Source organism: Phalacrocorax aristotelis, chromosome 7, assembly GCF_949628215.1.
Source record: "Phalacrocorax aristotelis chromosome 7, bGulAri2.1, whole genome shotgun sequence".
NCBI lineage: Eukaryota > Metazoa > Chordata > Aves > Suliformes > Phalacrocoracidae > Phalacrocorax > Phalacrocorax aristotelis.
The window spans coordinates 43,300,408-43,312,643 of record NC_134282.1 but is presented as its reverse complement, the minus strand read 5'-3'; the positions used below and the strand labels follow the sequence as shown (position 1 = coordinate 43,312,643).

Sequence of the window (12,236 nt, the reverse complement as noted above, 5' to 3'; positions counted from 1 at the left end):
AAGGAGATTGGATAGAGTCCTGTGACACCATTATTTCTGGCTGGATTCTCCCTGTCAGGAGAGCAACTGGGTGACTGTAGATGGCCATGACAGGCAGTTGTCATTAATCACTCCAGAGAATGACCTCCTGCTCTGCTCTGCTCTGCTGATTCTTCTTGTAGGTACCATGGAAAAAAGCGAGCTGTTTTTAAGCTCAGCTGGACTCCAGGTTCCTAGAAGATGAGAGCAGTGCTAAGTAGATACAGCTGCATTGTTAAGACAGTCACTGGAAACAAGGGGGAAGTAACTACGCATCACAGGTGGGCTACTGATGGTAATTAAGGAGCAATTGGGTCTGGCATAGGTTGTTATTTACATGACTGTAGGTAACATAAACTCTTAGCTGTGGAAGAAACCCTTCAAGTTCCCTCTTCATGTATGCAGCTATGATCAGGTATGTGTTAGGTCTTTTTTTTCTGCAGCCTTTGAAAATTTTTCTGCATTGGATCTACGATGATGATTTAGTATATCGATTGAGATTTGTTAGTGAAGAAAATCATGATATGGACTTTTATTTTAAAATCATTGACCAAATCTAAGGGAAGTTATGGACATTGCCTGACTTCTGCAGCAGAAATTTCAGCCACTGTCTAGAAATCTGTTGAAACTTCAGAACATTCACTTAGCAGAGAAAGCCAGGAAAGGTAATTTTTGTTGCTTGCAGTCATCCTGCTTTGAGCTATAATCCTGTCAGACTGCATTAGTTCAACAGTGCCTAGCTGCTCAATGCTTTTATATGAGGGTTTTCCAAGAAAAACCCAAGTGCAGTAAGAAGGATGGGCAATTCAGTAAGTGCTATACTTCCCTTTGAGTCAGTATTGAACCACTGCCTCAGTATGGTGCCAGGAGGCAAGGTGCTGCTGGAGATACCATGAGACATAACAGTTAAACTCCTGATCGCTATGGCCATTACAGGTCCCATGACAGTTTTCTTAGTTCTATCGTGCAGAATTCAAACTGGAGGGGTTATAGTTTACTTACAGTTAGTAAATCTCCTTTGCAGTTTAAGATTTTCATCCATCATTATGAAGCAGTAAAACAAACTCTGGCTTTTTGTAATTTACAGATACAGTCTTTTCTTAGGTTCTGTTTCACTTGTGTTTATAAGATGCCTAACAAAAGATCCTGATTCACAACTGCTGATTATGCTCCTAGTACATAAGTTAGGAGGGGTCTCAGACCACATTGAATTTGATCATTAATACTAATTACAAAACACCTATTCTCATACCAGAACTAAATTAGCTAACCTGCTCCTGCTTCTCTTTTTGCCTTTAAGATATTGATGAATGCAGCACCATTCCTGGAATCTGTGATGGAGGAGAGTGTTCAAACACAGTTAGCAGTTACTTCTGCAAGTGTCCTCCAGGGTTTTATACAGCTCCTGATGGCTTAAAGTGCATAGGTGAGTAGAATCCTGTAAATAAGACAGTAGGTGTTGTGAACATTCATTAATATCTAAAATAGGTAACAGTGTACCAGAAATGTATTTCAGCTTGTGATCTTGAAATCGTTCTTTTATATAAAAGTACATCATGTGCCTATATATGTATTCTGAAATTAGTTTTCCATTTGCAGGATGTGTTTGATCTCTCCCTCTTCGTTGTGACTTTCCCTTTCATTTTTCTTACTACAGTTTTTCTGTGATGCCATCTTTGTTGCCTTAAAACAGACAGAACTTGTTTAACACATCTCCTTGATATTATTGCTCTCATGTTTGTCTTTGCTTTAGTCCATGTTATATTCATCAGTCATTTAGAAAAACAAATATACTTGGGAAAGAAGGTAACCACCCTGAACAGCTTTTTTACCTCATTCTAAGTGTTATGACCTTAATGCAGATATTTTTCATTAAAGGAAGGAGTGTGATAAGCTGAGTGTGGGACATTTATATCTGCTTTCATGATGTTCATGTTTTGGCAGTGCTGCTCTTTCAGGCTTTCACTGTGGCAGAGCAGAACCTGTCTTCCAAAGGCCCAACTAGGAACCAAAGGACTGTGTGAATTAGATGACTGCCACTGTAGTGCCAAAGCCATGAAAGAGTAGTGTTAGCACTTACTTCTTCATCCTATTCTGAGTCAGGTCAAATATTCAATTAATTTTTTTCTCATTTTTATGCAGTAATTTATTTTTTCACTGCCAGTGCTGAATTTTGAGCAAATATTGTCATTTGAGAATTAAATGAAAGGCTTATTTCCTCAGTTTAGGCTTGGTTATTTAAAGGTTCATACACAGTGCCAGCACTGGGGTTCAAGAGAGCACCCTATGTTTACTACCTTTGGTAGAAAATCATTTGGGAAAAAAATTGAAAAAAAATAGCCTCACAGACAAAAGTACCAAATGATATTGACTTCCCCAAGAGATCTGGAAATAGTTTGGGTTATGATTAATTTTGAATGGTGCCATTCTATTTCTGCAGGTTGTGAGAAATGAACTATATTTCTTCCATTATCAAGAACAGCATTTTGGAACAATGGATCCATACTGCACACTTAAAATGCCAGTGGGACTTGCTTTTATTGTGTCAGATTAATAGCTCCTAAATGACTGTAGATCGTTAAATCATTGATTGCTGCATGTACTTAATATTTATGAAGGAGATTCACTTTTCTGTAGCAAAAAGTTTCTACAGAGGCACAACTTCCATTTGCTTTTTACTTTTTATAGTCATTGCTCAGTCAGGACTGCCCAACATTCACACCCATGTTATATTCCTGCAGTTTTCCAGCCTTTTTGACCTACTGTGTTTGTAAGCTGAAATAGTTCAGCTAAAGAATTGGGTATTTAAATGATGACAGGCTGTGTTAAGTAATATGACAGACTATAAGCCATCATTAAAATTTTGGCTTTGTGTCCAAGGCAAAATGTGCTAAATGGGAAGCACTGTTAATTATCTGCAGATATTTTGGATTCATGTCTAATATGCAGACTGCATACTTGCCATATTAACAAGGACAGACCCCCAATCTGTATTTGAGCTGGGCAAAGCACGTAATCTTGATTTAATTACAACATGCCTGTTTTAAGTGAAAAGTGTTAGTTGAACATGTCTACCTGTTAGAGATGAGGAAGTACTTCTGAGAAATGTATCCCTTATAGGACTCAAACTGAGCAGTCCTGGAGCCAGACATCCAAAGGAAGAACTGGGAGTTCCATTACTACAAACTTTAAAAATTAGAATAGATGAAGCAAAGATAGTATCTCCTAGAGCTGAAAAGCAGGAGGTCTCAACCAAGTGCATGAAGAGTGCTATGAAGAAAGCTGCTAGCCCATACAATCAGCTGGCATAAATTTGTTTGATCAGTGGTACTTTTCAATGGCTTTTTTTTTCCTTCTTTTTTTTCTAAAGGCATGTTTTTCTTGAAAGGTATTTTCATTGTGATTTTTTGCCTTTTTGATATACTGTATTTTTTTTTTAGTGAAAAATACTAAAATCTGAAACAGTAAAAAAGTTGTTTCTTGCTGTTCTTGCCTTTATTTGTGTGTTTTACCATTTGGAACAGAAAATGAAAGAGGGGAAAAATGAAAAAATAATCACTTTTGATTAGGAATATGGAAAGATTTGGCATTTTTCTCACAAGCTTACTGTCTTTTTCTGAAAATAATGTGGTTTTTGGCTAAGCTCTTACACCTGTAGGTAGACAAAGATGTTTTCTGTGTGTTTACCTTTTTATGGCACATTGTGTGCTTGCACAGGTCCCGGGTATATCCTTTTTCTAATTCTGTCCATTACTGCTTTTAAATGTTTCAAAACTTGATACTGACCAAAACTGAGAAGGATGAGTTAGAGGATTATGATGGGGTCTGTTAGATGACTTCCTTCCTTACTATCCACCCCACCATCACACCAAGCATCTGAATATCTCTCCAATCCATATGAAGACAAAAATTATAGCAGATGCAGTGGGGAACTTCTTGCATCAGAGCTTTATTTGATTTTTAAAATGGTAGATTAAGGAGTGTATGTGTTTGGCAGTTTAGTTGGGTACCAGGGGAAAATGGAGGATCAGTAATAGAACTGAGTAGATTATTTTTTTTTTCCCTCCATTTCAGATTTCCATTTGTCCTGGTTTCAGCTGGGTTAATTTTCCTCCCAGTAGCTGGTCTAGTGCGGTGTTTTGGATTTAGTATGAGAATAATGTTGATAACATGCTGATGTTTTAGTTGTTGCTAAGTAGTGCTTACCCTAGTCAAGGACTTTTCTAGCTTCCCATGCTCTCCCGGGTGCACGACAAGCTGAGAGGGAACACAGCCAGGACAGCTGACCCCAACTGGCCAAAGGGATATTCCATACCATGTGACATCATGCTCAGCCTATACTGGAGGGAGTTGGTCAGGGGGCAGGGATCGCCGTTTGGGGACGGGATGGGCATCAGTTGGCAGGGCGTGAGCAATTGTATTGTGCATCAATTGCTTTGTATATTATTTATTATTACTACTACTACTATTTTACTTTATTTCAATTATTAAACTCAACCCATGAGTTTTCTCACTTTTATTCTTCTGATTCTCTCCCCCATCCCACCAGGGTGGGGCGTGAGTGAGCAGTTGCATGGTGCTTAGTTTCTGGCTGGGGTTAAACCACGACACCATCGCATGATAATACGAGTGAACTAACTAAAGTTTGGAACCAGAGGCCAACTGACTCTTCTAGCTGTACTGCCAGTAATATCTGTGTTCAGGGTTCCAGCTAATAAGAGACAGAACCATCACAGACTCTCCCAACATATCACTATTTATAAATTTCCTCAAAATAATAAGAAACTACCCTGCTTTTTTTTTTAATATTCACTAGAATAGCTAGTAAACTCTGGAAAGCACTGTTACTAGACAGGTGAATCTACCATGCCCTGGATAACTAAGATATTGCTTCTTTAGGGAATGGTGTCTGCTGTTGTCAGGTTATATCTGCAACTTTTCCTCTACATTTTGACAGCAAATGTTCGGATTTTTTTTAGAAACAAACTTAGTCTGGTTTATCGTACAGCATCAAATCACACCATAGCTTATATTGAGTTTGTCATGATGTGACACATTGTGAAGCAATTGCTCAGCGCTTTAGATTGTATCACAAGATTTTTTTAGTTCAGTTTAGTTTGCTCCTGCCCATGTTTTCTCTCCCTTCTCTAAGACTGGGGATCTCTGTGCAATGTTGTTAGAGCTGAGTATGAAATCTGGATACAGGACGTTCTCTGTACAGCACGTGTTTCCCCTTTTCAGACAGGAAGCCAGCACATCTCCATAAACTATGTGATGGCACCCATTAAAGCTGTGTTGCTCTTTCTTGCCCACAAATGTATATCTTGTCAAATCACTACGTACTTCAGCTGGAGAAACCATGACTAATGAAAAATGGATTAATGCTTTGAGAGCTGCAATGCTGTGAGTTTATTGCTGAACATCAGTGGCTTTCAAATTAATGCTTAAACAGAACTGATCTGTTACTATCTTTAATAGGGATGTCACTGCAATTTTTCTTTGGGGACACAGAAGCATATTTTATTATATACTGAATACATGTTTCTATTCTATTTTTGCCTCTGTTAATTCATTGCTGTTCTGTAATTCACTTTAGCTTTCTCACAGGATGTATTATACCTGAATCCAAAGAAGCCCAGATATAATCTAGATTTTTCTGGCTTTCTGCCTTTTGTTTTCTGATTGTTGTAATGATGCGAGTACTATGTCATCGATAATGTAATCAACGAAGAAAAAATGGTACCTTTCCCTTTTGTGAAAGTCACATTCCTCACTGGACTGGTGATTAAATGTCCATTTCTTTCTCTTGGTAGATGTGCGTCCTGGGTACTGCTTCTCTTCTCTAACCAACGGGCGCTGCAGCAATCAGCTCCCCCAGCCTTTGTCCAAAATGCAGTGTTGCTGTGACAGTGGCCGATGCTGGTCTTCTGGTGCAGCCACCGCTCCTGAAATGTGCCCGATCAGATCCACCGGTATGAATCCACCTGTATTCTTACAAGCATGGTCAAACACTGAATTAGGCATTGACTTCATTTTAACAGTAATGTTTTCGTTAAAGAAGTACACAGAATGGTTGGGGTTGGAGGGCACCTTGGGAGATTGCTTAGTCCAACCCTGTTGCTTGAAGCACAGTCTCCTATGGCAGATTGTTCAGGCTAGGGCAAGCAGACATAAACGAGGGATTTTATCTGTTGCTGATTAATGTTTTGTAGCCTGGTTATTCCAATTTTACCTGATGCAGCTTTTGTTTTCAACATCCTCTTCAGGCTCAAGTTACTTCTTCTGGAGCCTTCTAATAGATCCCTATTCCCTCTGCAAGTTCATTCTCATTGGAAAATGGGTTTCCTTCACCTTATTTTTAGTTTTCTGAGGTGCCATTTATTTCCCAAAGTTTGACACAATATGATTTCTGTCTGTTACCATAATGTGCTGTACTTTATCACCTCCCTGTGTGTTGAGATCCCCAGATAATGTGAGATTTGGATTTAAAGAAGATGGTGAGCAGGTTGTGAAACTAAGTGTGAGGGAGTGGAGGAAAGAGGTTTTTGAGATTGTTTAGGACTGGAGACCTAATGAAATGCTTTAGAAAAGACGAATACGAGAAGCTTAAGGATCGATGGGAGGTGCAGAGTTTAGGGAGGAATGGGGGTCATAACACTATAGCAGTGTATCTCTGAAGAAATTGTCAGAGGTCATGTGTGGGAGTGTTTATTATTCTTGTTTTAAATCCTTTGAGTGAAACTGCGTAATACTGGAGCAAAGATCTATGATCAGAACTCTTGGAAGACTCTTCCTGGTTCTGTCACTATCTCATTAATAATACTTAAACATGTTAAATGCCTAAGATGGGTTAGAATAATGCTGACAAAATAGCGTAATCTATTGATGCTCATCTGAAATAGGAAGACAAGGAGAAAGCTTTCAATCTTAACATAGTCCCTGTTTTCGTTACATACTTTCTAATTACTCATATCTAACTGGTGAATAAACTGGGTGGGAAAGTGAAGTAATTTGGCCAAGGTTGCAGACTGAGACGTGGCGGAGAAGTAGCTAGAACCCAGGACTTCCTGACTCATAAATTCATGCAAGGTCTTCCAGATCATGGTTGCATGCTGGTTTTTGTTTTTTTCCTGACTTGGGATATAAATTGAGACTATAAATTACTCTTTTCAAAAGCGCTTTGAAATTCTGTGAAAGGCCTTACATGAATGTAAGATATTGTTGTCATTATTTAATCAAGTTCAGTTATTCCTTAACTTATCCTGAGAAAGCAAGATGAGGAACTTAGAGCTGTCAGTGGCCCAAAGTCTCTCTAACTCTGAAATGGAAATTTACTGTAATATAAAGTGGAGCACTAGACGCATAATGTAACCAAGTGGTTGTACTTTCAGTGTGGGCAGCAGACCCAGATGTTACTATAAAATAGGCTGTTTATTGCTAGAAATTATACATGGAGATTAAAGTTGCAATAAAAAAGGCTTGCACTGTATTTCTTTGCATAATACAGCAATAATTGTTTATGTGGAATGACAGGGTTTACCACTGATGCTATAAATACTATAAAAGTAGTATCTCAGGCATCCTGCCATGTACGTGTTCAGGTCTCACCCCAGCAGTCCCTTCATGTGTGCTAATTCTATTCAACTGATGGGCGGGCCCAAGGCCCTCACTTCTTTTGCACAGAAGGCCTAGGCTCCTGGTGGATTGGCTTTGGATAACTGGGTATTACCAATGTAGAGTAAAAAAGGAATACAGTATTGTTTCTTTCACAAAGACTGATTGGTGGGTTGTGGAGAATGTGTGATTAGAAAGTTGACTATTAAAACCACCATCATTAGCAAACATTTGCATATTGGAATTTGCGTATGTACATACACAGACACTGTTTCTTCTCATTGTCTCTGATTTATCACAGGTGGACCACTGACAGAGAGTAGATTCAGCTTACGTATGAATAGGCAAAAGAGAAAGCTAGGAAAAAAATGCAAATAAACAAAATACAATACATAAATAATCCCCAAGCAGATTTTATTGTCTTAAAGATTAAAATCACTCTAAGGAGCAATAGAGGGAAGTGCAGTAACACGTGAAACAAACTGATCGCCTAAGAGCATTCAAATAAATGCAAGGATCATAGTCAGATCTTTAGGCAGAACTTTAGGCTACCATGTTTATTTAACAAATCCTCAGTGGTTCGTGAAGAGCTTCTAATGTGTTTTACAGGTGGAAATAGAAGTGAAATGAAAGTGTCGAAGGCTGAAATATCCAGCTTAGTTCTCCCAACACTGAATTTATTTTTCAGTTCTCATTTTTTATATTGTTTCAGGAATTCATGCATCTCTGTAGCATTTTGTTTTCATTATATAATTCCTCTCCCCTGTTGTGCGATAAACTTTAAAATTTTGATGTTCAAAGATATTGGCTGCACAAATAGTTATTTGTGTACACACGAATTGTGGACATGAATTAGGTCAGCTGGAAAAGTATCTTTAATTATGATACTCTGCGTGCATTCTTTGGATTGCAAGTTCCAAACCCACACTTCCCAAAGACAAAAGAGTTGGGCACAGGAGGAAAAGTGGGGCAGTAGGGCAGATGCCACTAACAGAGATAAACAATAGCACAATACATAACACTCCGCATAGATTGTGCTTACAGCAAAATAGATCATTTTCCCATCATCTGGGGAAGGATGAACTCCATGTGGATCTGACTCGGTTTCTCTTTGTCTACACTCCTTAGACTGCACCTCGTTTGATTTCTGCTTTTATTGGCAAACTTCTTTTTTCACAGGGAAGTAGTGTTAATGTATTCATTCTCTAATTGGTTTTGCCTCGTTGCTTATATTTCTTTGTTTTAGGAGGTTAACTTTTAAGAAATCCTGTTGAAACTGGGCTTTTTTCCCTGTTCAGTATTTTTCTAACTCTGTGGCAAGATTTGCACTAAATTAACTTGGGATCAAGTCCAAAAGTTCTTCTTTAGGTGAACTTCCCACTGAGTTCATCAAAGATTTTGCCTGAATGAGGCTAAGTAGATTAAGATCACATCCCCGCCTCACTGTTCAATTTCATATCCTGAATGTCAGTTATGTTATCTTTTTACTAGCAGTCTTCCGACAAGTAGCATTGATGTCTTCCTATGGATTAATGACTCAATTCACAGAACAAAGCTTCTTATTATGAAGAAAACATATAGGCTCAGATTTTCCAGATTATTTAAGGCTTGTTATTGCTAATCTGAAACACTGTGAAATGGGGGAGAGTTGAATTAAATGGAAAGGCTACAAGAGTCTAAAACAGTATTCATGCTGTCATTTTTCAGATGAGTACCGCAAATTGTGCACAGTAGCTGCTTTGCTGCCAGCAAGACCTGAACTTCCTCCTGGCCGTCCTGACATCATCCCTCCACCACTCCTTCCTGGTCCTTACCCTCCCCAACAGCCAGAAATTGTCTATCCATCTCGGGCTCCACCACCTCATGGTAAGAAATAAATAATAACCTTACCCTGCACCATTTGCGTTTAGTTTCTTTAAAAACATGCATTTCTCGGGAGCAATGTGCTCCCTTCAGCTGTTGGTATCTTTTGCTTTCTTTGTGTGGACATACATTCTCTACATATCCTTCTAATCATAGCTTGGTTACCTTGTACCTTACAGCAAGTGTACCTTGTTGGTAGTGTTTTCCCTGTTAAGACAGGATACAAAAATTACACCCTCACTGTCTGTACTGAGGCCCATGTATTGTAGTAGCTATATTACTGTTATTTTAAGGCTATTGTGAGCTTCGCTGCATGTCAACATTGAAGAACAGCTTTTTGACTATGTTGTGATAGTTACATTAAAGAGCTTGGCTGGGAGAAAGCAGCTTCTTTCAGGTTGTTTTCCTCACTCATACTTGGTCAGGTAGGAAATGCACTGATAAAAATACTAGTCTGGACATTGAAGCTGATCCAATGTGAAGAACGAACTTTATCAGTGATACATGTAGATAGGTTAGGCTTCTCTAGAGCAACGAGGATGTTAGAGCAGAATAGCAATATATTCCATATTCTGTCCCTTGCTCAGGGAATTTCTACGTGCCCATATAGTCTGCAGTAGACATGTGGCACCTGAAATCATTTGGCATAGCTACATACTCTTTTAGCAAGTAAACACAAGCTCATTTTGCCCATGCTCTGTTCAGATGCAAGCAGGCTCTGCTTGCATTGGCACCAGCTGAAACTATTTAGTCTTGGTTCAGCACCAAGCTGAGCTAATAAGCCTAAGAGGCAAAGTATGTTAACTCAGGCCTGACACTGCTCTGACGTAGCTGCACAGCTTCTGGTCATCTGGGAGCACAGACAGAGCCAGCTCACATCTGCCTGCCAAAGACCATATAGGCATACCTTCCAGGGTTATCCCTGGCCTCCTATCACTCTACTGTCTATGAAAATGGAGATAACTGAACCAGTCTGCCTGCTCTTTGCTACAGTAGGCTTCTAGCAGAGTCCCTGCAGTGCCACGTACCCACTTTACCACTAGGTATGAGTGGGCTCTGTCCTCTTTTGTTCTGCAAAAGAGGAAAACAGGATCAGACCTGCCACAGTGAAAAAATCAGTGGTTGCTAGACGTTTTCAGACAAATCTCTAAGAGCCAAAGTGCTGTTTTCTCTTTACCAGTGCTGATTTTGCTATGTAATTCACATGGTGGTGGAAGATAAATGTTGACTTTTAATGGAAAATGCTGCACAAGTTGCAGATTACCAAAAATTGTTATGATGAACTATTAAAATATTTTTCCAACTCTGTTATTTCAGTGATCTTGCCGGTGAACTTCACTGACTATTGCCAACTGTTCCGACATCTCTGCCTTAATGGGCGCTGTATTCCCACTCCTGGGAGCTACCGCTGCGAGTGTAACAAAGGATTCCAACTGGATGTTAGGGGGGAGTGCATTGGTATGTAGTTTTCTGCTGTAAATCACAGAGGGGAATTTTGTTTTAAAGAAAAATTATTTTCCACACAATGTACTAACTCTGAGTTCTTAAATAAAACAACACCCCTTCCAAAAAAAAAAAAAGGCAGTATTTAACAAATCTTGCAATTTGCCACAAAATTATACAGAACTAAGGATTTCTTTTTTCACTAACCTGTGGCTATAATGTGTTTATTAGTGATTGAAAATGACCTCCTTAAAATGCTACCAGCTCTTTGAATATGCAAGTGACCTGTTAAAAAAACCACACCCAGCAGTCATGATCTCTGGTTTAGTAAGATTTACAAGTCCTCTTTCAGATTATCCAGGAGTATCTTGTTAGGCACTTGAGCCTTCTAATTTTGGAACTCAGCTGGAGCTTGACGATAGGAGCAAGGATTACATGCAAAGTTTAGCTTCTGTCAAAATCTGTCTGCAGTGGGGCTGGGAATGTGGAGGTGTGGGATTAAGACCTCTACCTCTTGCACATGCAATACCTTGTCTTGCTGAGTACTCCTTTTTCCCATCTCCTGCCTAGCTTAGAATATGGGATCCTTTTACTGGAAATTTAGTGGTGTTGCCTTTCCTTTCAGATTTAAGCACACTATTTCTCCAACTACAAAACAATAAACTACCCCTGAACACCTGAATACCTTTCAATCAATGTCTCAGTAAAAATATATTGTCTGTGTTTTGCAGATGTTGATGAATGTGAGAAGAATCCATGCATCAGTGGAGACTGTGTGAACACCCAGGGATCCTACATATGCCAGTGTCGTATAGGATATCAGAGCACACCAACTAGAACAGAGTGCCGAGGTGAATTATGGTTTTACAGCCATATCTGTACTATTGTATACATACCAGGAAGGAAAATAGTTTTTAAGCAAAGTTTAACAAATGTGTTAAATATGAGGGTTTAAAAAAAAATTTCAGATACAGCAGGAAAAATTATTAACCTGCCTGAGCTGGCTGGGTTATGAAGAAAGACGTTTTGTCCTGTGCTGGAAGTATCTTGGCACCATTTGTGGCTTTGAAGTGGAAGAGCCTTTTTTTTTAATTATTGAGACATTTTTTCTTTCACTTCTTGTGGCTCTCAAGGACAATTAAACATCCCTTCTTTGGAGCAAGCCTTTATGTATAAAAGACTGTTAAAAGCCTGAGAGAGGTGGGGGGGGAAGATAAGTCTTCCAGTGAGTAAATATAAGAGTACTGTGCCCATGTGTTGTCCCTGCTCACTGTCAGAGAAAGAGATCAACATAAATT

General features: G+C 39.1%; 1 protein-coding gene across 1 annotated transcript in view; it reads left to right on the top strand.

Annotated features, from left to right (window-relative positions):
• FBN1 (fibrillin 1) overlaps positions 1 to 12,236 on the top strand; it is a 161,794-nt gene that overhangs the window by 65,359 nt on the left and 84,199 nt on the right. Inside the window, exons 9-13 of the mRNA XM_075100409.1 lie at positions 1,319 to 1,444; positions 5,832 to 5,990; positions 9,340 to 9,498; positions 10,813 to 10,953; positions 11,670 to 11,789. Coding sequence (XP_074956510.1) covers positions 1,319 to 1,444; positions 5,832 to 5,990; positions 9,340 to 9,498; positions 10,813 to 10,953; positions 11,670 to 11,789 — 705 coding nt within the window. The remainder of the gene's footprint in view (positions 1 to 1,318; positions 1,445 to 5,831; positions 5,991 to 9,339; positions 9,499 to 10,812; positions 10,954 to 11,669; positions 11,790 to 12,236) is intronic.